Here is a 27,089-nt window from a genome sequence, read left to right on the forward strand (position 1 = left end):
TGTCAAGTTTGAAGTTACAGTCTTATATAGTATAACTATATGGTTTAAGATTATAGTTACACATGAATAAATTTGGTAGGAAAAATATTCTTTTGGTATTTATACATATGTATTTATATTCTATAATACACTCAGAAGTGAGGTGGGTATGCATTCCTGTTTGACCTCTGATGTCTCTGTCACCCTCTGCTTCGGGTGGTTATTAATATAGTGCCCAGTTTCATTATGAATGACTTTCACTATGAATGAATGCTTGTGATGTGTTGGGACATTGTTCAGGGAACCTGGGAGGTATCAGTAAGTAAATCAAAGATCTCTGCCTTTGTGAAGCTTACATTGTAATTGGGTTGGCCAGAACTTTTTCATTCCCAAATCTTTTCTCTACTTCATGTACTTCTCAGTTTGGTGGTAATATAAAGCTTTCTTTTTGCTCTGTTATTTATCTCCATGGTAATGATGACTGCCTACTGAACTTAGTGCCAGCTCTGTCAGGTTTATAAAACTGGATGCTTTTTTTTTTTAATGGGGCCCAGGATTGTGAGTGGATGTGGCTTGCAAGATGAGGCATTTGTAGACAGGGTCCCAGAGAATAGTATTGAATCTAAACTGAGTTCTGTTTAACTTTTTAACCATGGTTTAGTCACAGCTTACAGCTATGAGTTGAAAAAAAGGTGAATAATTTCTAAAAGGGCTAGTTTATTTTATGTGATTGAATACACGTGGGAGTAAGGAGGAGCATGCTCTTACTCTCTTGCCCTCAGAGGAAAATTTCCACATTACATATTTATTATCTACTTTAAAACCATTATTCTGTTACGTGAATACTTTCATGCTTTTGCTTTTTTTCACAGTATTTCTCTTAAAATAAACATAGGTCAATTCTGTATCCATGGGGTCTGCACCCATGGATTCCACCAACCACAGATCGAAAATATTTGAGCCAAAAAAGATGGATAGTTGTGGCTGTAGTAAACATGTACAGACATTTTTTCCTTGTCATTATTCCCTAAATAATACAGTACACCTATTTATATGGCATTTACATTGTATTTGGTATTATAAGTAATCTAGAGATGATTTAAAACACATGGGAAGATGTGTGTAGGTTATATGCAAATGCTATATCGTTGTATATAAGGGACTTGAGTGTCCATGGAGTTTGGTATCACAGGGATTCCTGGAATCCACCTCCCACAGATATCAAAGGATGACTGTACTTAAATTTATTCTGTAATTTTGACATAAACTTGTGGTTGAATTATGGGAAAATTTTTGTTGGAATTGTTAACATGTAAAAAGAATAATTCCAACTATGCAGTTACATTTTTTTCCCAGTTGATGTTATTTTTTAAAAATCTCCTTTTAAATAGGCATTCTACTGGAGATACCAAAGTTCCCTTCTGTCTTCAGTCCTGTGTAAAACCTTTGAAATATGCCATTGCTGTTAATGATCTTGGAACTGAATATGTGCATCGATATGTTGGAAAAGAGCCGAGTGGACTAAGATTCAACAAACTGTTTTTGAATGAAGATGGTAAGAATTACATAAACATTGGTTGAAAAAAGAAATGTCTCATTTTCCTATGTAAATCTAAGTTGTTTTAAACATTTTTTGATTAAAATTAAAAGTGTTTGTCATGTGATTTCTACATAATCCATTGAGAGAGTTTCATCACCTACTTTTAAAAATGATTATTTTAGGCATCTCATACCACTGGGAAGTGGGCTAGGGAGAACATGAACTTCTCTCTTCATAACCACCTTTAGGGAAATATAGCGAAATCTCAAAATACCTGAGATTTGCTTTAAAATAATTTAGTTAAGGCAGCTGGGAGTGCTGGGTATGATTATTACTATATGTTGGTAATTATTGCAGCTAAATGATAGGTGCATGGGTGTTCGTATATTATTCTCTCTATTATATTGTATATAGTAGTTGAAAGTTTTATTGTGGCCCTGGTTGAGATAGTGAGGATTATTATTTTTCAGTGAGTGTTTTTACTTTTTATCCTTATAACATTAAAAAATTTGAAAGAAATGCTTTGTGTTTAATGCTTGGTTAACAAATCTTTTTACAGGAATTCAAAAGAAAAGGGGAGGACAAAAGTAGTTAGTTTGATCTGATAGAGATTTTAAGTCTAAACATCATTTAGCTGAGTGCAAACTAGGTTAAACTAGTCCCATGGTTTGGTTTCTGTTTTTTAATCTTCTAAGCATATGCTGTGTTTCTGATTGATGAGTTAAGATATAGAATTGAAGAAAGTGAGAGCGAAGTTTGTAGTAATGGCTGTGAGAGATACACTTTTGTACTTTTTTTTTCTGCTGTATAAAAAATGAAATGCGCCTTATACTCATTATTTTATTAGTTTGTAAGATGAAGTCGTAAGACTGGTATTTTCTTATGCTTCTCATCCTATTTATTTTGAGAGCAATTACATTTTCTTTCCCATTTTACTGTAACCTTTTTATTCTGATGCTACGTTTGGTTTTATGGACATTACTGTAAATTAACAACTTCAATAAGGACATCATATGCAGAAGCACTTTATTTACTAAGCTCATTGACATCTGGATTTAATATTGAAAGAATTAATACTGTTATTCTAAAAATACCAAATATTTTAAAAGAAAAATTTAATACTTTTCCATGAACAGCAAAGGAGAATAGACATGTCTAGTGAATTGATGGATTTTGAGGGAGATATTTAAGAAAAAGAAAACAAATATAGTAATTTGAATGTTTAGAGGATTTCAGAAACAAAAAAATAAAATGGGCTTGGAGCAAATGAAATTAACAGTATAAGTAATGATTTTTTTGCCATATATATTTATGGTTTTAGGAATCATGAATTATTGATACTGTATTCTATATAAGAAAAAATGACAAATCAGAGATTTAGAATTGTTTATAATAAGAATAAAACATAAAGTTTAACAAGAGATTTTGCCTCGATATTCATAGACGTTTTCTAAGCCTGAGCCAACACCCTGAGTCTTGAAAGTAACGATAAATACAGGCTTTACTATATTACACCTTCCTGAATTCTGATTAGAGCCTGTGCTCTTGAGTCCTGATTTAGTTTAGCCCAGCAAAAACAATTTGAAGATCTTGTTCATATTTAAAATTGCAAGGATAGATTTTTGGTGAAACCATACACTTTTTGTGTGTGTATGTATATATGTGTATATCTAAAATAATAAATTTTTAAAAAATAAATATATTACTGTTAGACCAGCTTTATAAGATTGTGATGATATATTAAGACTAATAGGGATATGGTAAATAGAGAAATTGTAGTAGTTTTTTTTTTTTTTTTGAGATGGTGTCTGGCTCTGTCCCCCAGGCTGGAGTGCAGTGGCATGATCTCGGCTTACTGCAAGCTCTGCCCCCCGGGTTCACGCCATTCCCCTGCCTCAGCGAGTAGCTGGGACTACAGGCGCCCGCCAGCACACCTGGCTAATTTTTTGTATTTTTAGTAGAGATGGGGTTTCACCATGTTAGCCAGGATGGTCTCGATCTCCTGACCTCGTGATCCGCCCGCCTCGGCCTCCCAAAGTGCTGGGATTACAGGCTTGAGCCACTGCACCCGGTGGTAGTTTTTAATAACAGTAGTTTTTTTTTTTTTTGAGACGGAGTTTCACTCTTGTTGCCCAGGCTGGAGTGCAATGGCGCAATCTCGGCTCACTGCAACCTCCGCCTCCCGGGTTCAAGCGATTCTCCTGCCTCAGCCTCCCGAGTAGCTGGGTGGATTACAGGCATGTGCCACCACCCCGGCTAATTTTGTATTTTCAGTAGAGACGGGGTTTCTCCATGTTGGTCAGGCTGGTCGCGAACTCCCAACCTCAGGTGATCTGCCTGCCTCGGCCTCCCAAAGTGCTGGGATTACAGGCGTGAGCCACCACACCTGGCAATAACAGTAGTTTTAAAATGTTTGCAGCATAGAAAGTTTTGGTAGGAGGTGGCTGATATTTTTTATCATTATAAGTGAGCAAACAAGTTACTTTATGGAGATGTCAGTTTTGCAAACTACCATCTCCCAGGGAAGTCTTTTTCTACCTTATAGTGATCAGGTTAATCAACAAATTATTTATATAGCTTTCCTTGTCTGTATTGTTAACAGCTCTGGAGGGTACATGGGCCTTGGTTCTTGGAATAACTTTTCTGACTGCAGGATACAGAAGACAATTACATATTTCTAATACATAATGGGAGAAGACATACTTAAGCATTGAATACTGTTAGTTGTATTATCTTACAAGTATGTAATTGACAGGTGCTAAAATGTATGTGCTGATTATATGTGTGGAGGATTGAGAAAAAAGAGGAGTTGAGTTAATTTACATGAGGATGACAGGACTGAATTGATAGGATGAATTGTGGATGGTTGGGAAGAATGTGAGAGGGCACTGCACATTTTTTCCAACCATCCTCAATGGGCACTGCACATTCTTCGTAACCATATATATCCCAACTAGATAGAGAATATTTTCTCTATATCTAGAGAATATATTGTAAATGTGTGTAATGTCAGATAATTGAGTTTCCTTAACTCCAGTTTTTACTTGGCACTGTAAAATTCCAATATAATACCGAAAATATAAATATCCAAATTAAATTGGAAACCCTTTTTAATATTTTTCGTTCTTTAGTATATGTATTAGCAAACTTTGACTCAGCCTCACCTGTGAACAAAACCCTTGTAAGGTTCATATGCTTAGCAGCTTGAAAAGCTTCTTTTGATATAATATGAAAGAATGCTGTGTATTTTATCGCCTTTGGGGAAAATAAATACTTGTTAAAATTGATCTTTTTTTTGCATTATAGTTTAAAACATGTTCATAAATTTCAGATGTCACCCATGTCCATTTTGTCAGTATAACACGCTCTGATATTTCGTTACTTTAAATGATAGCCTTTATTAGTGTTGTAGGTTATTTCTGCCATTCAAAAATTTTTTAAATTAAAAATTCTAAATTAAACCCATCAACTCCATCTTACCTTAAGACAGAGCAGGGAAGCAAGAAAATTTCACGGTCATAGGTCTTAGGCCGAGGTTTTATACTGCAGTTAGGCTGGTGGTGTGTTACATTCTCTCTGGTGGGTTTCAGATGTCTGGCTTTTGAGCCAAAGGCAGAATGAGCAATTACATACATCTGAAAATTGGGCTGTCATGCCTTAAAATGATTTAGCGTTCTTTAAGACATCTTGAGTGTAGTATATGTAGCATTTGCAGAGTATTTATCATTTGGAAAATATTTAATACTCACATTTATGTGATGCCATTTGGAGTACATAGATTAGCAGCCTTCTAGGACTGTAGAGTCTAAGCCTGATAATGTCAAAAGCTCTGAAATGACAGATAATGAACATCCATACAAATAAAAGTATAAACTAATTTAACACAATGTGATTTCTAAATTCTGCTTTTCTCTCTGCATGGGCTTTTCAGGTGGATAATATTTGGAACATTTTTAGGTTTTGGCCCCTCATGCCACATAGTCCTATCTTCTGGGACAGCAAGTGTTCTCATTTTGTGTGGTCTCAGAGAAAGCAAACTTCTCTTAGTATAATTTGGGATAGGCAAATCTTGATTGTAATAATCAGATATAACACAAAGATTTTATTTTAACTTTTGAAACTTGGCATTATGAATACACCCAAAATGTAGGATATTTTTCTTTTTATTTATTTATTTTTAATTGACAGATGAAAATTGTGTATATGGTATACAACATAGTGATTTGAAATATATATGCATTGTGGAATGGCTAAATCAAAGTAACATACATTACTTCATATATTTATTTGTAATGAGAAGACAAAGTATGCTTTCTTAACAATTTTCAAGTACATATAATACTTGTTATTAACTATATCATGTTATAAAATAGATCTCTTGAACTTATTCCCCCTGTGTAACTGAAATTATGTATCCTTTGACCAACATCTGGCAATCCCTTCTCCCCCCTCCCCCACTTCTGGTAACCACCAGGTAGATAAATTAAGACGTTGAGGTTCGCTTGTAAATACATGTTTTCACTGTCCCCAAGAGTTTTATTTTTGGTGTTTGTGTCATGCAGTGAATGAGAATATAATCAGTTGAGTTTTGAAATTCTTATTTATTGTAAGAATTAGGAGAAGAAATAGAAGTTTGGATTAATGTAAAGTTTTAAGTAACTTTAAAATTATATAAGAAATACAAATATACCTTTATTGTCAGGAAATACAGAAAGCCTAAAAATATCCCCTATAGGCTGCGCATGGTGGCTCATGCCTATAATCCCAGCACTTTGGGAGGCCAAGGCGGGAGGATTGCTTGAGTCCTGGAGTTTGAGTCCAGCCTGGGCAACATAGGGAGATCCTGTCTCTACAGAAAATAAAACATCAGCCAGGTGTGGTATGTGCCTGTGGTCCCAGCTTCTTCGGAGTCTGAGGCTGGAGGATCACTTAAGCCTGGGAGGTCAAGGCTTCAGTGAGCCATAATTGTGCCACTGCACTTCAGCCTGGGCGACAGTCTGAAACTTTGGCTCTTAAAAAAAAAATCCCTTATAATTTTATTATTCTATGTAAATCACTTGTTTGTGTTTTGAAATCCTTCTGTGTATGTGCTTGTATATAAAGATAAAAATAAAGCACTAAGAAAAAAGCAAAATTGAGTACGTTAGCTGTGCTTTTTCCAAGGTCATTTTTAGTATAGTAATATTACTCAAGTGTTTAAGTATTTGAAATAATGGTATTGCTTTTATATTTTACAGACAAACCACATAATCCTATGGTAAATGCTGGAGCAATTGTTGTGACTTCACTAATAAAGGTAAAATGTTGATGTTTCATTTTAACCTAGTAAAACTTTTTTTTTTAATAGCTAAGGCATAAAGATGAATCTGGGATTATTTATGTAGAATTATGAAAAATTTTCTCTTGGTGTTAAGAAATTTGTCTTATGGTATAGTGTTAGGATCTTTATTTCAAAATAAATGATGTAGTCATTTCAAGGCAAAATTAAAACAGATGACTCATTGTAAATTCCAACAGTCGTTTACTCTTGACTTGAAGATCTGGAAAATATTTAAAGTCTGCTGAAGAAAGGCATAGAGGCTTTTTTTTTTTTTTTTAAAGTTTTGATATTTTTCCTTTCGTTTCCTTTTGGTTCTTCCAGAATGAACAGTTATAAATAGAATTAAAGGCATTTTACTGTATATTTATTATTAGTATATGTGGGAACAAATGTTCTGGTACTTAAGACAAAGTACATTTACCCTCAAATATTCTCAAGTCTTTGATACTCTCATGAGCTGAAATCACAATTTTTATTGGAACTTGTTTCATTTGGTTTTACTTAAATCATGCCATAATTAAAATAAATAAGGCTTATTCCAATTATGGAGTTATATATTCTTATGCTTTGAAATTTGCATTGTAAGGGTTTTTTTTTTTTTTAGTGTTTGGTTTGCCGTAATAATTGGAAGATCTAGTGTTTTAAAATAAGTATTTGAAAATGGTTCCTGTGTGATAGATTTTTAAATCTACCACACGATTTTAGATGTTTCAGATTTTTAATTTCTAATTGTAAATTTTATTTATATTTAAATAAATTTTATTTATGTTTGGAACATTTGTATACTTCTTTGGTAAATCTGTGCCTATCTATTCCAAGTTAGAGGAAAGCATAACTACATGGCCTTGTAAATGCATTACTGTGGATAAGGTACCCTGGTTACATGAAGGATATTTGAGTATAAATGATACCCTTGGCCCAGTTCACAAAATTTCATCCAACTTGTATACTAGAAAGCCTTTCTTAACTTTTAAGAGTTTTATATCTGTGAGAAAAAGCTTTTAAAATAGAAGGCTGGTATCTTAAGAATCTATATGTTTACTTGTTACTTCAAGGCAAATTCTTTGAAAGTATTGGCCCATTTAATTCTTATAACTTTAATGAAGTAGATGTTATAGCCAAGTGTTTTTAAAATGTAACTAATTGTAATAGGATATGGAGAAAGCTGTCAGTTTGAGGTGAAAGAAACTTGAAAATGCGATTATTTGCAAGGCACAGTCCTAGCTTTAGGTAGCTTACTTTGTAGTATGGGATATGCAAAAGTAAATGGGTCCTTATAAGAAAATTCAATAAATGCTGTGATGAGAGAAAAGCCTCATTAATAATTACTTAGATTTGAACAAGTAACTTAAAGTAGAAATAAGGAAAGTTACTATAATGTATGTGTTAATGCTTGATGACAAAAACACCAAAAGTGTTTCTTCCCAGAAAAATATCCACATATCATAATTTTACATAAACTTTCAGGTGTTCACTACTCTTCGAGGCTGATCCATGGGTCCTAGTTTAAGAACTTTTAAACTGAAGAGAGATTAACATACACTACGCATAGTCTCAAAAGGGCTTATGTAAATAATTAATAGAAGACTTCCTTCACTGCACACAGTTAAAAATCTTTCATTTAATGATTCATGGGTTTAACAGACTACACCGAAATGCTGCATGTGGGAATTGCATGTCTGGTTATCATATCACACTATCATTTCATTAGTTTCACTTGCCATGTTTAGTCATGAGTCATAAACTATACATTGAGCTACATTTTAATATGAGTGATTATAAACAAAGTTAAAAGATACATACAACATAAGTGTGGTTCAGTGTTCAACAGTGCAAAAATTGAATTGAGTCATCTTGTACCTACAAATTTGATCAGTGATTTTCATAAAAATTTAAATTTACAGGCAAAGTTGGAAATGAGGCCTTAGGATATGGTTTATATTTAAGGTCACTTTCTCCTGAGTTTTTGTTTTGTTTTTAGCATGTGTTTCACAAGTGCTTTTTTTTTTTTTTAATGAAGTTCATACAAATCTTGGAGAGCAAAGCCTGATATAACCCTATGTAAAATTGAATGCCCCAGAATATGTAATATTTTTCTTAGGATCTTTTAGGGAAAGGATTAAATTCATATAAATATCTATAATGTGATCTCTGCAAATTGTATGATCACATAATATTTATAAATTGGTATTGGTTTGAAATTTAGGTAATAAAACCATAGCCAAAAGGCCTTAAAAATTGTCAAACCCAGTTCTCTTACTTTATATAACGGAGGAAACTGAGAACCTGGCAAGGCTGTAACAGCAGTAGAATTGGACTTGAACTAAATCTCCCGATACTCAATGTGCTGTTCATTACAATTCACTCTGCCATATTTAATGTAGGTGTTTGCCATTTCTCTTGATGACATCTTTAATTTTAGTTAGCATAGTTATATTGCCCCAAATGCAGAAGTACTATTTCCTTAATTTGAACTGGTTCAAACGATAACAATTTATTGGTTTAAAAGTTGTATCTCATTTGATAGCAAGTGTTATGTAGTCATTCTTTGGACATTAGTCAGTAAAGAAACAGGCCCTTTTCCAAGATGCTTGCATCTGAGTACCCAAAGCCACGGATATTTCACCATGGCTACTAGAGGTGAATTCTGTTTTTAGCTCTTTTAATTGATGACCTTAAGGCTATTTGTGATTTTTTTTTCTTTCAAAATTTAGGAATTTATCATGGTGCCATTAAAATCATTTTCTTCATGTTAATCCCCCCACCCCAAAATTAAGTAGAGTCTTTAGTAAGACTCTTGATTTCATAATTTTGTAGTATTGATATTTTTTCCTTGTAGGATTGGTGGTGATCCTCAGGAAATGGGGGAAGAGGCAGAGCAAATGTTCAAAAGGATTAGCAGATTGTGGAAAAAAGGAGAATTTGGACAGAAGGAGCCTGTTGCATAAATTCTTAACTACTAAGCTTATAGGAAAACTCCAATATTTAAAATTTTAAACAAAGCTATATAGGTAAATACCTTTTTAAAAACAAATGTAATTTTATACTTAAAATGCACATAATTTTTAAAAATCATAAGGGTATTATACTTCCTCTCTTTTTCTCTGTGGTAGCTACTAACTTTAAAGGAATACTTTTTGTTGTGATCTGTTTTATTTGGGATTGTGATAATGTGTGATTGCTTGATTAAAAGGAAAGAATAAAAATAAATTTGAAAGGAACAGTTATTTTTATATGATGTAGCAGTATCCTTACGTATTTGTTTTCTTTTCACTGGTAAAAATTTCACGTAGTTTTAGTTTAAAAGTTAAGATCTGGTGATAACTTAAGGGTTAGGATAGGAAAATGAGGACAACATACTGCAAAATAATTGCCACACTTAATGCTTTTGCATGTTAGAAATAGTAAAAGTTACACTGTCTTCTATGTTTTTACCTCTCAGAGTTTTTTGTTTTTTGTTTTTTAGAGACAAGGTCTCTCTCTGTTGCCCAGTCTAAGTGCAGTGGTACAGTCATAGCCCACTGCAGCCTCAAACTCCTGTGTTCAAGTGATCCTGCCACCTCAGGCTACAGAGTAGCTGAGATCACAGGCACAGGCCACCATGCAGGGCTAATTCTTTATAAAGATAGGGTCTTGCCATGTTGCCCAGGCTGGTCCCGAACTCCTGGCCTAAAGTGATCCTCCAAGTTTGGCCTCCCAAAATGCTGGGATGACAGGCGTTAGCCACTCTACTTGGCATGCCTCATTCTAGTGGTAGTTTGCAGTTTTTGTCATTTAAAGAAGTTCAATTTTCTTTTTAATCAAAAGTGTTTTTGAATTTTAAAAATTAGGGTTTTTTTTCTTTCTCTTTAAACAATTTGTAATCATACTCATTGAAAATCAAGACAAGCTTAGTTAATGTATATGTGATGTTCAATTTGGTTATGTTAGCAATAACCTGTTAGGCATGCTTATAAGACAGGTTTTTAAAGTAGTTTGTGACTCTCAGAGTAATGCATGATGCCTTGGACTTGCAACATTCAGAAGACAGGATTATATTGGTTTATTTACTTCTTGTTTATATCAGTTTATACTTTAGTTTTTTTTTTTTAATGAAAGGTAGAGCATTTATTGTCAACTGAAAATTGTTCTGTTACTTTATTTTTAGGGTTGATCTATGAAAATACTAGATCTAGAAAAACATTCTTTTTTACCTGGAGTGTCTTATTTTTTATTTTCGTAATACTCTTTAGCTCTAAACCATTTTCTATCGTAAGACTAAATTAAGAATATTTCACAAAATCGTTTTTAGTTACCTCTTTTTGCCTTTTTCCTCTGTGATCTCTAATTTTTAATTGGCTTGCACCTCCATACTTTATGAATGGAATCAAGTGCGATACTTACAAAATAGCTCTGATGCATTGATTTTAAATGAGCCATTTTATTATTAAATTTATTGGCAGATGTCCTTGTTAACAGTGTTTTTCACCTGTGTTATAAAGTATAATACATGAATCAATTCATAAATATGTTGTAAAAACTATAAAACATTGCAATATAGTTACATTAATTTTTTAATAGATAATGTTAAAACTCAGTGCCTCTATCAAATTTTCATTCATACAGTATTCTTCAAAGGAATGTAAATTCTGTAACTTGACAGGCATATTTACAGAAAAATTTGTATAATTTACTTTTTTTTTTTCTTTTGAGACGAAGTCTCGCTTGTCGCCCAGGCTGGAGTGCAGTTCTGCCTCCCAGGTTCACACCATTCTCCTGCCTCAGCCTCCTGAGTAGCTGGGACTACAGGCGCCCGCCACTGTGCCTGGCTAATTTTTTTTTTTTTTTGTATTTTTAGTAGAGACAGGGTTTCACCGTGTTGGCCAGGATGGTCTCGATCTCCTGACCTCATGATCTGCCTCCCTCGGCCTCCCAAAGTGCTGGGATTACAGACGTGAGCCACTGCGCCCGGCCTAAATTTGTATAATTTTCTGGTATCAGGATCTGATTACCCTTTTCAAACAACCCATATGGGTTTGTTTTTTAAAAATCATTTGGTGAGTGGATTAGAAATTTTGATAAGTATATTTCTTCCAATTTGGTTTATTTTAAAAATGTTTCTACTGTATTTACTACAAATGATTATAGCTTTTTCAAAAATAATACAGTATCTAATAATGCTTGTACAGTGATCTTCAAACTGGGATAAATATATCTTTGGATTCCATACTTGGAATTCTTTCCAAGGAATAAAGGGGCATTGATAGTTTTAAGATAAGTCAGTTTCAAAATCTGTTTCTAGATGCGCCTTTTAAAAAATTAATCTGCCTTTAGTCCAGGTGTCCTCCTATTTTCCAAAAGAAAGACATAGTCTCATGTCTTTCAAATTTTAGTACAGTGCATTGCTTCAGGTTGTAAAAACCTCAGCCCACCAGCAAAAGAGGACATTTTGAAATATTAGAGTCAGTGTTATTAAGGGTGTGAACCATTGTAATGACTGGTAATAAGTCCTGTTATATACTAGGTTGTTTCCAGTTCTTTGGTTTCAACAAAATCGAAAGGGAATCTTAAGTTGTCAGTCAATAGGAGCATTAGCATAATTTTTGAGGCTAGAGTACTGTATGACTTTTGGCATGTAGTGAGCTGGAGGCATATAAAGAACTGAGTAACATTGCTATAATAAAACTTTTAAAATTTCAATCTACTTGTCTATTATAAGCAAAGTTTCTCAATTCACACCTCTGTAAAAATTAAAAATCGGAAGAGAATTAGTCCTGAGTTCATTCTAGCAATAGAAGATATCCACTGATATATGAACTAAAAATCAATTACTGTTTCAAATGGGAAAGAAAAATACTCAAAAGGAAAATCTTACAAATTAGTATGGGAAATTATTAGCAAATAAATATTTTTCCTTTAATTTTTTATTGTGAAAAAATTCAAACATATAAAATACACGAGTATGACCAGCTCTCATTTATGCATGCCTAGCTTTTATTTTTGTTAACATCTGTTTCTCCACCCAGCTCACCCCACTACTCCATAATGATAAAGATAATGGATTTTTTATCATTTTTAGTTTTGATTTGGCATTGGGGGTGGTTTACTCTCTTTTGTATATGTAGGCATGTGCTTTTCCTAAGAGCTTTGCAAATAAACTTTTTACTGTAACTTTTTCAGAATTAATATGACATGTTAATGATTATTAGATCTCATCTATCCTTGGGGTACATGGTCGTTCCAAGAGATACACAAGCAGATATAGTTTATTGACTTAAGTTAAATGCCATTTCCAGGGTAAATAATATGAACAAACAATAATCAAATGCCTTTACATTTAAATGGGGAAGTATGGGGGAGAAACATTCTTTAGTCAATGCAATTATTCAATACAGGCATACCTCAGAGATATTGCAGATCACCTAACTAAAGTGAAGATTGCAAAAAAGCAAGTCATACCAATTTTTTCGTTAACCAATGCATACGGAAGTTGTGTTTATACTATAGTAAGTGTGCAGTAGTATTGCATCTAAAAAAAAACAGTGTGAATACCTTAATTAAAAAATATTTTATAGGTAAGAAATGCTAAGGATCATCTGAGCCTTCAGTGAGTTCTAATCTTTTTGCTGGTGGAAGGTCTTGTCTTGATGTTGATGACTACTGACTTGATAATGGTGGTGGTTGCTGAAGATTGTGGTGGCTGTGGCAATGTCTTAAAATAAGACAACAATGAAGTTGCCACATCAATTGACTCTTACTTTTATGAAAGATTTCTCTGTAGCATGCAATGCTGTTTGACAGCATTTTACTCAGAGTAGAACTTCTTTAAAAATTGGAGTCAGTCCTCCAAAACTCTGCCACTGCTTTATGAACTAAGTTTATGGAATGTTCTAAATCCTTTGTTGTATTTCAATGATCTTCAGAGCATCTTTACCAGAAGTAGTTTTCATCTCAAGAAACCACTTTCTTAGTTCACTCATGAGAAGCAACTCCTCATCCGTTGAAGTTTTATCATGAGATTGCAGCAATTCAGTCATATCTTCAGGCTCTACTTTTAATTCTAGTTCTCTTGATATTTCCATCACATGTGTGGTTACTTCCTCCACTTGGACCCCTCAGTCATCCATGAGGATTGGAATCAACTTCATTTGAACTCCTGTTAATATTGATATTTCGACCACCTATGATCATGAAAGTTCTTAATGATATTTAGAATGGTGAATCTTTTCCAGAAGATTTTCAGTTTACTTTGCCCAGATCCATTAGACGAATCACTATTATTGCAGCTATTGCCTTATGAACTGTGTTTCTTAAATAGTAAGACGTGAAAGTTGAAGTTGCTCCTTGATCCATGGGCTGCAGAATGGATGTTGTGTTAGCAAGCATGAGAACAACATTATGCTCCTTGTACGTCTCTATCAGAACTCTTGGGTGACCAGGTGTGTTGTTAATGAACAGTAGTATTTTGAAAGAAATATTTTTTTTTTTCTGGCTGGTCATGGTGGCTCACACCTGTAATCTCAGCACTTTGGGAGGTTGAGGTAAGAGGATTGCTTGAGCCCAGGAGTTCAAACCAGTCTGCTCAATATAGTGAGACTCCCATCTCTATTAAAAAACAAAATCTTTTTTTGAGCCGTAGGTTTCAACAGTGGGCTTAAAATATTCAATAAACAAGGTTGTAAACCGATGTGGTCTTATGTAGGCTTGTTATAAGCCCAGGCAGGGTAGATTTAGCATAATTCTTAAGGACTCTAGGATTTTTGGAATGGTGAATGAGCATTGGCTTCAACTTAAGGTTACAAGCTGCCTTAGCCCCTAACAGGTCAGGCTGTCCTCTGAAACCAGACATTAACTTCTTTTGGCTGTGAAAGTCGTAGATGTCATATTTCAATAAAAGGCTGTTTCATCTACATTTAAAATCTGTTGTTAGTGTAGTCACCTTCATCACTGAAGTTAGGTAGATCTTCTGGATAACTTGCTGCACCTTCTGCATCAGCCCTTGCCATTGTTTCACCTTGTACTTTTATGTTATGGAGACGGCTTCTTTTCTTAAACCTCATGAATCAACCTCTGCTAGCTGCAAACCCTTTTCCACAGCTTCCTCAACTCCCTCAGCCTTTATAGAATTGAAGAGAGTTAGGGCCTTGTTCTGAATTAGGCCTTGGCCTAAGGGAAGTTGTAGCTAGTTTCATTTTTTTTTATCTAGACCACACAAATTTTCTCCATGTTACCGGTTATGCTGTTTTGTTTTCCATCATTTGCGTGTTCATTGAAATTCCATTTTTAATTTCCTTCAAGAACTTCAAGAAATGCAAAGGAAACTTTGCATTTACAACTTGGCTGACTTTGGTGCAAGAGGCTCAACTTTTGGTCTGTTTTGGCTTTCAACATGCCTTTCTTACTAAGCTTAATAATCATTCTATCTTTTTAAAAGTGAGAGATATACAACTCTTCCTTTCACTTGAACATTTAGAGGCCATAGTAGGGTTATTAATTGGCCTGTTTTCAATATTGTTGTGTCTCAGGGAATAGGGGTCCCCAAGGAGAGGGAGAGAGATGGGAATGGACAATCAGTGAAGCAGTCAGAACATATACAACATTTATAGGTTAAGTTTGCCATCTTATATGGACATGGCTTGTGGCACCCCAAAACAAGTGTAATAGTAAGAGCAAAAATGACTGATCACAGATCCCCATAAGACATCCAATAATAATTATCAAAATGTGACACAGAGACACCAAATTAGCACATACTGTTGGAAAAATGGTGCCAGTAGACTTACTTGATGCAGGGTTATCACAAACCTTCAATTTCTTCAAAGCACTATCTGTGAAACACAATGAAGTGAAGCTCAATAAAATGAGGTATGCCTGTATTTTCTTTTGCTCTATTTACATAATCTGTCTAGAGAATGTTGAGTACCCAAAATGTTATACTGTATAATGCTAGACATTGGTAAATACCAGTTGTTTCTTAAAAACAACATTAAGAGCAAAACTTAATTGTGCTTTAATTTAGTAAGTCACAAAATAGACCAATTATGTGACTATAGTCTAGAGTTGAATGGTTTTTATTTTTGTGTATTAAACATGACAGCCCAATGAAGAAAACTTGTAAGAGTTTTATAGGATACAGTTTAGGTCACAGAATGAAGTTCAACATAACTTGTTTATTTTACATTGATTGTTTAACCAGTAATAATCCATATGACATCCCAATGCAAATGCTGACATCCATTTCCAAAAGAGTTGTTTTTTTGTGCTTTTTCTAAGGTTACAAAGGTTTTTGTGGTTTAAATGTTGTTACATATTTTACAGCATTAGGATCTATGGAATATTTTGACAACTGCAACAGTTCAATGAAGTTGGTAATTTCTTCTTTTAATTATTTTTCATTGAACAGCTTTGGAGTTACATTTCTACATTTTGATTTCTGGTATATTATAAGGAAAGAAAAAATTATGTCAAAGGATACTTTAGAGAAAATACATAGATAGTGACTACAATATGGCTGTAATTAAATTATCCTTAATCTTGTTGAAGTTTTGTTAGTGCCTAATTTTGATGAAATAGTATGGTGTTCCTTCCAGCTACTGATTGTATATATGTGATTGCACATCTTTCTTAAAAAAGTGGATTTGTAGGTTTTCACATATTGTCAGCCACACTCTAATCCTCTTGTAAAGAATGAACCTGGCTTTATTCAATTAAATAATTCTCTGGTACAGGTTTTCCTCTCATAATATTTTAAAGTACAATGTTTTGGGTTTTTTGAGGGTAAAGTAAAAGAAAATATGTTTTAAAAACTTTAGTTGTCAAATTATTTTATTTTAAGCCTATTTTAGAAATTAGAGATGTATTGTTTCTTTTGGGTGCATATCACCAATTAATACGTTTGATTTCAGATCTACAACTTACTGCTTTGTAAACTTCGCCGAGGTAAAATGAAACCATTTGGCTACTTGAACTGATCTACATTACATAGATTTTTCCTATTGACATTTGCAGTAGATAACATGTCAGAAATGAAAGTGATGAAACAATACATCTTCCATATTCTGAATTGGCATAATGCTAAATACAACAGAAGCTAATTTTTTAGAGACTGTGAAATATAATTTTTTTTAGTTCAAGTATATTATAACAAGTGAGAGCTATTAAGAATAGAGCTTTCTCTGCAGTAGTAAAATGCAACCAGAATGTTTGCATATACTGGAATTATAAAAGATTAGTTTTGCAACATAACTCATTTTTCTAACTCTGATATTAGTTTAAGGATTTAATAAAATATAAGTAGATTGTTCTTAATTGAAATATTTTATATATACTTAATTCTTTTCGAAGGGTGAAACTTTATTTTAAGTTTTTTTAAATATAAGATTAAATAAATAACACATTTTAGCAAATTATGTGCTGTCATGAAAGATAAGGGAATTCATGGTAACTTGTATTTAAAATTCTGTAACTTTGGGTTGGGTAAAGATATACTTAAAATAAAGCATTCCCTTTGTAATTCTGATGCATTCTCAACATATGGGTATTAAATAACGTAAAAAAGTTTATATAAATGTTAAATTACTTTAGAACTATTTCCTAGATTTAAAAATACTAATGCAGTATATTATAATAGTAGCTTTGAAATTTTGATATTGGCTTGAAACTTAACTGTAGTGGTACCTATATTAACGTATTTATGTCTCTTATTTTTTTGCAGCAAGGAGTAAATAATGCTGAAAAATTTGACTATGTAAGTGCAACATATTCAGTTTTCATGCCACATTCTCTATATATTTGTTTTTTGATTACTAATATTCCCTACTTTTGGTTTCTAGGTCATGCAGTTTTTGAATAAGATGGCTGGTAATGAATATGTTGGATTCAGTAATGCAACGTGAGTGTTTTAATACTGTTTTGTTACGTAAAAAACACACAACTGTATTTAGAATTGATCCACTCTCTTTTCATTGGAGGGAAATGAATGATTTCTAAATTACCTGACAGAAACACTTAAAAATACTTTAAATAGTTTTGACAAATTTCTTACAGGTAATCATACAATCAGAAGAGACCCCAAGTTTATCTCAAATTACTGGTGCTTATTCAGTTTTATCTTTGCTTGTAATACCTGTCTTACCTCTCTTCTATTTCTGTTCCAGGCTATCTGGATTTTTACCCCAATTTTTTATTTTAAAATATGTGAGTCTATAGAAAAGTTGAAAAAATATATATCTGGAATCTTTTACTTATATTTTCTAATATTTTGTCTTACTTGCTTTTTCTCAATCTCTGTCTCTTTAGATAGATAAAAAATATGTATGTATACCTCTAAACACAAATATGTAAATATATATGTACATAGATTTTTTTTCCCTAAACCATTTCAAATTAAGTTGCAGACATCATACTTCACCCTTAGATAAGAAAGCACATACAGTCTAAGAATAAGGACATTCTCCTACATAACCACAATACCATTAACACATGTAAGAACGTTAACATTAATTTTAAAATATCATGACATTAATCAATATGTAAATGTCCCCATCTCTTCCCCAAATGTCTTTTACAACTTTTATTATTATTTTTTAGATTCAGGAACAAATCAAGGTTCTTACATTGTATTTATTACGATGTCTGTTTTGTGTCTTTACTTAGAACAGTCCCCGTGCCCTTGCTTTAACAAATTTTATTAAATGGCTTTTATTTTTAAAGAGTGCAGGCTGCTTGTTTTATAGACCAGGGGTTGCTGACTTTTTCTTTGAAGGACCAGACAGTAAATATTTTAAGCTTGTGTACCATACGGTCTGTGTTGTAACTTCTCAGTTCTGCTGTTTAGTAGAAAACAGCCATAGACAATATGAGGGTGTGTTATAAAAAACTTTATAAAAACAGGCAGCAGGCCGTATAGTGGATGTTTCCCATTTTGTATTTGTCTGGTTCCTTGTCATTAGAAACATTATAATGTTAAACATTATCGTAATATTATTATGTTAAACAGTTTTAGCATGTATACTACTATTTTATTCTTATTTTGCACTTCCTGCTTCGCATTTCAGGGGTAAACATTTTCAGGTTGCATGCCTTCCCAACATTAATTCATCAGCTTAAGTATCTTTTCCAGGAAGTATTCCATGAATCTCAACTTGCCTCTTTTCTGTGCTCTCCTATTACCATATTTTATCAAACTTATTACATGTCTCTCTTTGCCCCATAACCACCATTAGACTCTGCCCTCCTTAAGACCTAGATGGAATGTTGTGTCTTCCAGTTCATTTCTGTATCCCTGTTATCTGGCAGATAATAGGCACTTGAGATAGTGTTGAAGAACTATGTGTCAGTCACTGTGATAATTGCTGACTAGTTAGTCATTTATCTAAACTATGTTGATGTTTTTTTTAAAAGTACGGCAAATTGATAAGAATTTGAAATGTTAAAATGTGCAATTAGAAGGGGCTGTCCACCTCAGTGATATAAAGAACATTAACCACAGTTCCTCTAATATCAGCAGCCCTTTTAGACTTGTAGGGCAATTCTCAAATATACTGCAAATTAAATCTGTCTAAATCAAAACTCATTCTCTTTCTTTCCAAACTGCTCTTTGCTCTAGAGATAGATCCCTGTATCAGTTAATATTATTATCCTCTCAGGCTATGTTAGAAATTCAGGCTTTGTATCAGTCTTTACTCTGCCTCTCCTTTTTCTCATCAGGTTGGAAGATTATCTTATCCAACTACTTGCATATTTGATCATACCTCTCCTTCCATTCCTATCACAGCTGCCTAAATTCAGGCTTTTGTAGCTCTCATTACAGTATTCTCTTAATAGATCAGTCATCACTTCTTTTTCCCCTTTTTCAAACTGATGTCAGAGTTATCTTTCTAAAATGTAGATCTGATTAGGTAACTTCTTTGTAAGCCCTCAGGCTTTTGTTTTGTGGGTAGTCAGGAGCTATTAATTATTTGGCATCTATTGGTTTTGGTAATTTGGTCCCAGTCTCCTTTGTTTGTTTGATGTTTTCCCACTCTTCTCCATGTGCCATTTCCCAGTTACATCAGAATATTTGCCATTCTTCAGTGGAGCCCTGTCTATATACTTTTCTAACCGTTCATGATGCATGGAATTTGCCAGTGCCTAGGCCTCACCCTGAAATCTATTAGTCCATTGAGTCCTGCAAGATCCATTTTGTGTTTCCCACTCTCAGTGAAAGTTCCATGATTATGTCAAGTTCCCTGATTATGTCAATTAAAATGGACTCTTATTGTACTTTTGGGTAGCCAGAGGATTCTGCGGTTTTTCAGTGTATTTTAATGGTAGAAGATTTGAGAATTTTAAAATTAGCATTTTTGTTTACAAAATATGAAGACTAGAAAGGACCTGAATTCATTTCATTTTATAGCCAAGAAAATGAAGATTGAAAGAACTACCACTTAAATGACTTGTCCAAAGTCACACAAATAGCCTATTGACAGAATTGATTGGAACTCTGTAGTCCTGAATCTTAGTTCAGTGTTCTTTATGCTGTACATTGCTATGCAGATGAAATTATGAACAATCACACTTTTAAAGAAAGTACATAGAGCAAATGTTTTTTTTTCTTCCAGGTTTCAGTCTGAAAGAGAAAGTGGAGATCGAAATTTTGCAATAGGATATTACTTAAAAGAAAAGAAGGTTTTTAAATTTTTGTTTCTATTTCAAATTATTCTTTCATTTAATAAAATACATGAAGATGTATGCTAAGAATTCAACAATAGCCTTTAAGCAACTACCTGTTACTATTTAAGGTGCAGAAGTTTTTGCAGAGTGCTCGTGAGTCAGTGTTATCAAATTGTTAATGTTATTGTTAATTTGATTTGTATCTGGCAGTATTTAAATATTTGACTAATATTATTTATTAATACAAATTTTGTTTGAGGTTTAGTCTATTTTTTCAAAAGCATGATGCCTGATTAGTGTTAACTACTCTTGATTTTTTTAAGTGGCTGGTCTAGCAACTTGATTTATAAATCATGAATCATTTTATCATTGTCAGTTAAACTAGTATCTAGAAACTTACATGATGTGATAAAATTTTGCTTTTTTATTTCATGTTTATACTCTTTTAGAAGTTACATGCTATTTTATTAATTAAAATGAAACACTTGTGTACATTTGAAATTTTTCATGTATTTCTCTACTTATGTGCATTCCTGTGTGCCTGAATTTTTAATTGCCTTTCTGTTTTTTTAGTGTTTTCCAGAAGGCACAGACATGGTTGGTATATTAGACTTCTACTTCCAGGTAATTTAATTATGTAAATCGTATATATAAATGGATGTGTCGGCTGGGCGCGGTGGCTCACGCCTGTAATCCCAGCACTTTGGGAGGCCAGGGCGGGCGGATCATGAGGTCAAGAGATAGAGATCATCCTGGCCAACATGGTGAAACCCCATCTCTACTAAAAATACAAAAATTAGTTGGGTGTGGTAGTGTGTGCCTGTAGTCCCAGCTACTCGGGAGGCTGAGGCAGGAGAATCCCTTGAACCTGGAAGGCCAAGGTTGCAGTGAGCCGAGATCACGCCACTGCATTCCAGCCTGGGGACACAGTGAGACTCCGTCTCAAAATAAATAAATGGATGTGTCACATTATGCAAAATATAGATGTCTCAGAAATCTTGGTTCTAGGCCATGAGAAAATACATTTTCCATTGACTTTCAAAAATGTCTTCATAAAAGACAGTCTCATGTCCATGCATGTTGCCTAAAAATTCATGCCTCAAAATGTAATGGGGGCAATTTTTTCTGTAAACATATTTAAGAATTGTCAAAAATAATGAACACTCCCAGAAATTGGCACTCTTAATTATAAACTGAGCTCTAAATTTTTCGTAGCTTTTACATTTTGTTTGGGAAAAGCTTTTTTTTTTTTTTTATTTTTTAAATCAGAGGGCTCTTATTCAGCATTTAAAAGTGTCAGTGTCTCAGCTGACTTGGTATCTTGTAATTTCTTTGTTATTACTCTATCCTGGCTTAACTGGTGCTAGTTCATTTCTGCAGTGTCATATGTCAGGCTTTCTTGTAAGTTAGAGTAGCTCTCAATATTGAGGGGGTGGGGTTGAGCAAGAGGGACCGTGTTACGCACAATGGGTTGTGGTATAGAACTCAATTTAGAATAGCCTTCCTGGAGATCTTTTCTCACCCACATTTTCAGCTCAATTTATTCTTACAGATTTAACACAGTTGGTGCCACTGATGGGGCTGTAATGTGAAGCCACATAGGAGGCTACATTATTGTTAATTTCTAGTTCACCTTACATTTGCCTGTCTTTAGTATTAAAGGTTCCTTAATTTTAACCTTTCAGTAATCTTAGAGAATATATAAGGGAGATTGATAATGAGTTAGATTTTGATAGATGTCCAGGTTGCAGCTTTCATCGGCCCAATGTGAAAAACCGTAAATTGGGAATCCAGACCATCAATATAAAATTTAAGGTCTAGCCTGGCCACTTATTAGCCATGTGACCTAATTTTAGTTACTGATCCCTAGTTTCCTTATCTGTAGTATATGCGTCACCTGCCTTGCCATATTATATGGAAGATAACATGAGATGATATGTGAAATTCCTTTGAAACTAGCCTTTTTTTTCCCCCTGGTCTGTATGAATTTTTTCCATAAGTTTCGTTTCCTTTGGAATACATATTTAAATTTGGCTGTTATAGAATCTACTGTAATGTGACATTTCTATACTTCATTGCAAAAATCAAGAAACGGCCATAGAAGTGGTACTGACTTCTTTGGAGAAGGGCTGCATCAAATTGAACGGCCATTGAGATTAGCAGGAGAGTACCCAAGTTGGCATTTGGCAAATTAAGAATGTGCTGCCTTATGACAAACAAAATTCCAATTAATGTTAAGTATAAATTAGGAAATGATCATTGGAATTCAGAAAGCCTTGCATGATTAAGTCAACCTTATCACAAATCTTTGCTATCTGGGGCAGTATTGCAAGTCGATTCTGTCGTTTTTGAGAAATAGGGAAGAGATTTTTTATATAAATAGGCAATCTAGTCAAAGTTAAACACACAATGTTCTAATTCACTGTACTTAGTTTTCCTCCTTGCTATTTCCAAACCCCTTTGTGCCTCTTGTAGATCTTGGAGTATGGCTGAGGAAGATTTATAAGTTGAACCCATTCTTCTATCCACTTTATTTTTTGACCCCGTCTTATCCCAATTTTGCTTACTATTAGCTAAAAATAAAATGTGGAAAAATTTATTTTCATTTTATGGGTAAATTTGGGTTTGGTACGGTGAACTATTTTCATTATTTTGATTGTATTTAAATGCAAAAATTTTATCCTAGAGGGTATTCTTAGCAACCATAGTAAATATCAAATAAATATTAATAAATGGTCTAAATGATAACATTTTGGTTTAGGCTTACAGAGCATCTGAGACAGATCTGCTTTATATTTTTCTTCCCCTTTGTCCTTTGCCTGTTACCATATAGATGCGGATACTGAACTTTGTTATGGTTGAAATGTCAGGCACTGTAGCATTTTTTTCTAAAATGGTGATTTCTCATGTAGACACTATAATAATCTTCATGTATGGTGCTTTATCTTAAAAATATTTCATGGCTCTTTTTTTTCTGTTGAGTTAAAAGTAATTATGCTTGTGTATTCCACGGAAAGTATTAATATTCAAGCAAATTTGAATATCACATGGGATAATAATAAATCTTAGTGTTTAGAGGCTGGCACTTCCTAGTCTAGTTCTGCCATTAAAAGACTGAGTATCTTTGGCCAAATCAGGGTAAATCTTAAAAGGGGGTAGGACTTCGGTCAACTAAAATCTTCAGAATGTCCTCAAGTTTATATTAAAGTAATCTCTTGGGAAGAAATATTTCAGATCTGTATGAAATACCAAATAAAATAGATTATCTTAAAAGTGAACAGTAATATTAAAAGTAATATGAGAATTCTGCTTTTTCTTTGTGTTAGCTGTGCTCCATTGAAGTGACTTGTGAATCAGCCAGTGTGATGGCTGCGACACTGGCTAATGGTGGTTTCTGCCCAATTACTGGTGAAAGAGTACTGAGCCCTGAAGCAGTTCGAAATACATTGAGTTTGATGCATTCCTGTGGCATGTATGACTTCTCAGGGCAGTTTGCTTTCCATGTAAGTAATTGTTTAATCTTATTTTCTCTGGCAAGAAACTAGTCTGAACTGGTTCTTTTAAAAATGCAGTTTGAACTTTGCTTCTAAAGCTGTATATTAATTTTTGAGAGAGAGGCTTGTTTTCAAGGTTAATTTGTTACAAGATTAGTAAGGAATAGAGATAAGGTCTACCAGATGTTCTTAAGAACTTGGAAGTTTGATTTATAGAACCTCATCCCTTCTGCTTTTAAGGCAATCCAGTGTACAAGGTTAGTACAGTCTTTCTTTACTTTTAGTTTTTAATGTTTAGCATTATGATGATTATGTATCTTAAGAATTCTCTAAGTTCAGAAAGATTGCAAAGATGTGACGTTTCATATCTTTGGTTACGGCCATAGCTGTTTTAAGGACTGAAAGTGTATTAAAGTTAAAACTTAACAAAAATGTACTGCTTTAAGCTCTGTTGTGCATTTGCCACTTGTAAAGTATATAGACTTTTTTTATTTCATACTGCTCATGTCAAGTCATAATGCCCTTCTAAAAGCTTTTTTTATTTTGGAAATTTTCAAACATGTAAAACGAGAGAGAGATACATTTAATGTTATCCATCACTCAGCTTCAATAATTATGAATACATTACCAATCTTGTTTCATCTGTATGTGCATCTGTTTCCCCTATCCTTGTCATATTTCAGTATGTAATTCTAAATAAGGACCCTTAACAAAACATAACAATAATACAGTTTTTACATATAAAAATTAAATATTACATATAGAAACTTTAATATCATTAATATCAATATTAAATTGAATATCAAAATATTTAGTTAGTGTTCAGATTTCCTGGATTATCTTGTAAATTATTATTTCTTTTTTTTTTTTTTTTGAGACGGAGTTTCACTTTGTTGCCCAGACTGGAGTGCAGTGGCACGATGTCGGCTCACTGCAACCTCTGCCTCCTGAGTTCCAGCGATTCTCCTGCCTCAGCCTCCCGAGTAGCTGGGATTACAGGCGCCTGCCACTGCACCCGGCTAATTTTTGTATTTTTAGTAGAGACGGGGTTTTGCCATGTTGGCCAGGGTGTTCTCGAACTCCTGACATCAAGTAATGCACCTGCCTCAGCCTCCCAAATTGCTGGGATTACAGGCGTGAGCCATTGCACCCAGCCTATTATATTATTTTATAGTTTGTTTGACTTAGGATACAGATGAGGTGCATACATTATGATTGGGTTTTGTCTCTTTTTTTTTTTTTTTTTTTTTTTAATCTATTGGTCTTCTTTTGACCTGTCTCTCTTTTTTTCTTGTTATTTTTGGTTGGAAAAACTGGGTAATTTAGTCTATACAGTTTTCCACTGTCTCTACATTGCTGATTACCTCTGTTCCATTGTCCCTTGTATTTCCTATAAATTTGTAGATCCAATTCAGGTGTTGTTTTTTTTTTTTGGTCTGCTTGTTTAGTTTTGTGTAAAAGTACTTTATTGGTATACTTCTTTTATTTTTGTTTGTTTATTTATTTATTTATTTTGAGACGGAGTCTCACTCTGTCGCCCAGGCTGGAGTGCAGTGGCGTGATCTCGGCTCACTGCAACCTCCATCTCCTGGGTTCTAGCGATTCTCCTATCCAGAGGTACTTACTGACTGAATGTTAGTAAGCAATTAATGAACACTGCTCTAATGACATTAATTTTGTTTTTTTATCATTTGTCAAGTTTTGCTAATGTAACTTAAATTTTTTGAGGAGGAGTAATTTAAATTACCATTTTAGAAAATCTTTTAAGAATATATAACTTTTTATTGTTTTCTAGTTGTAAAATATTCTTAAAAAATAATTTGTTATATTTAAAAACAATATGTTTATTTTAGAACAATTAGAAAATACAGTCAGGAAGAATAAAAGCATCCATAGCCTCACAATTTAGATGTAACTGCTGTAATTCCTTAGAGTGTATCTTTAAACAATTTTTCTATATTCATATCTATCCCAAACTTTCATAATTTTTTTTTTTTTTTTTGAGATGGAGTCTTGCTTCATCACCCAGGCTGGAGTGCAGTGGTGCAATCTTGGCTCACTGCAACCTCTGCCTCCCAGGTTCAAGCGATTCTCCTGCCGCAGCCTCCCGAGTAGCTGGGATTACAGGTGCCTGCCACCACACGTGGCTAAGTTTTGTATTTTTTGTGGAGACGGAGTTTTGCCATGTTGCCCAGGGTGGTCTCGAACTCCTGACCTCAGGTGATCTGCCCGCCTCGGCCTCCCAAAGTGCTGGGATTACAGGCATGAGCCTCCGCACCCGGCCTTATAACTTTATTTATAAACATGTTGATAAAAATTTATCTACAATATTTTTAATGTTGAAATTCTATGGTATGTATATATAATTTTTTTTTTTTTCGAGAGGGAACCTCACTCTGTTGCCTAGGCTGGAGCGCAGTGGCATGATCTCAGCTCACTACAATCTCTGCCTCCCGGGTTCACCTTTCTCCTACCTCAGCCTCCCGAGTAGTTGGGACTACAGGCGTGCACTTTGGGAGGCTGAGGCGGGCGGATCACGAGGTCAGGAGATAATTTTTAATTTTTAAACCAATTTCCCAATTTTTTTTTTTTTTTTTTGAAACTGGATCTTGCTCTGTCATCCAGGCTGGAGTGCAGTGGTGCGATCATGGCTCACTGTAGCCTTGACCTCCTGAGGTCATGTAATCCTCCCACATCATCCTCCAGAGTAGCTGTGACTACTGGTGTGCACTTCCATGTCTCACTGTTTTTTGTAGAGACGAGATCTCCCTGTGTTACCCAGCCTAGCCTCCAACTCCTGGGCTCAAGTGATCTGCTTGCCTTGGCCTCCCAAAGTGCTGAGATTACAGGAGTGAGCCATGGTGCCCAGCCCCAGTTTCCCTATTGTTGAATATAACATTTCTTATTTTAAAATGTTTACCTGAATACTCTTTTACTGAATTATTTTTAGGTTGGTCTTCCTGCAAAATCTGGAGTTGCTGGGGGCATTCTTTTAGTTGTCCCCAATGTTATGGGTATGATGTGCTGGTCTCCTCCTCTGGATAAGATGGGCAACAGTGTTAAGGGAATTCACTTTTGTCACGTAAGCATATTTTCTTAATGTAAATAATGGTGTTATAAGTTG

General features: G+C 34.0%; 1 protein-coding gene across 5 annotated transcripts in view; it reads left to right on the plus strand.

Annotated features, from left to right (window-relative positions):
- The window catches only part of GLS (glutaminase), an 84,896-nt gene that overhangs the window by 22,934 nt on the left and 34,873 nt on the right, over positions 1-27,089 (plus strand). For 4 of the 5 annotated variants that reach the window (XM_019022005.4, XM_063695406.1, XM_055379279.2 and 1 more), the window contains exons 6-13: positions 1,371-1,534; positions 6,757-6,815; positions 17,533-17,565; positions 17,651-17,709; positions 20,420-20,486; positions 21,045-21,095; positions 23,798-23,974; positions 26,916-27,047. In XM_019022005.4, coding sequence (XP_018877550.1) covers positions 1,371-1,534; positions 6,757-6,815; positions 17,533-17,565; positions 17,651-17,709; positions 20,420-20,486; positions 21,045-21,095; positions 23,798-23,974; positions 26,916-27,047 — 742 coding nt within the window. Of the gene's footprint in view, positions 1-1,370; positions 1,535-6,756; positions 6,816-9,687; positions 9,851-16,723; positions 16,758-17,532; positions 17,566-17,650; positions 17,710-20,419; positions 20,487-21,044; positions 21,096-23,797; positions 23,975-26,915; positions 27,048-27,089 lie in introns of those variants that run through there. The other variant, XM_063695407.1, reaches the window with a different exon arrangement.

The sequence above is a fragment of the Gorilla gorilla genome, chromosome 11 (genome assembly GCF_029281585.2).
Source record: "Gorilla gorilla gorilla isolate KB3781 chromosome 11, NHGRI_mGorGor1-v2.1_pri, whole genome shotgun sequence".
In the NCBI taxonomy this organism is placed as follows: Eukaryota; Metazoa; Chordata; class Mammalia; order Primates; family Hominidae; genus Gorilla; species Gorilla gorilla.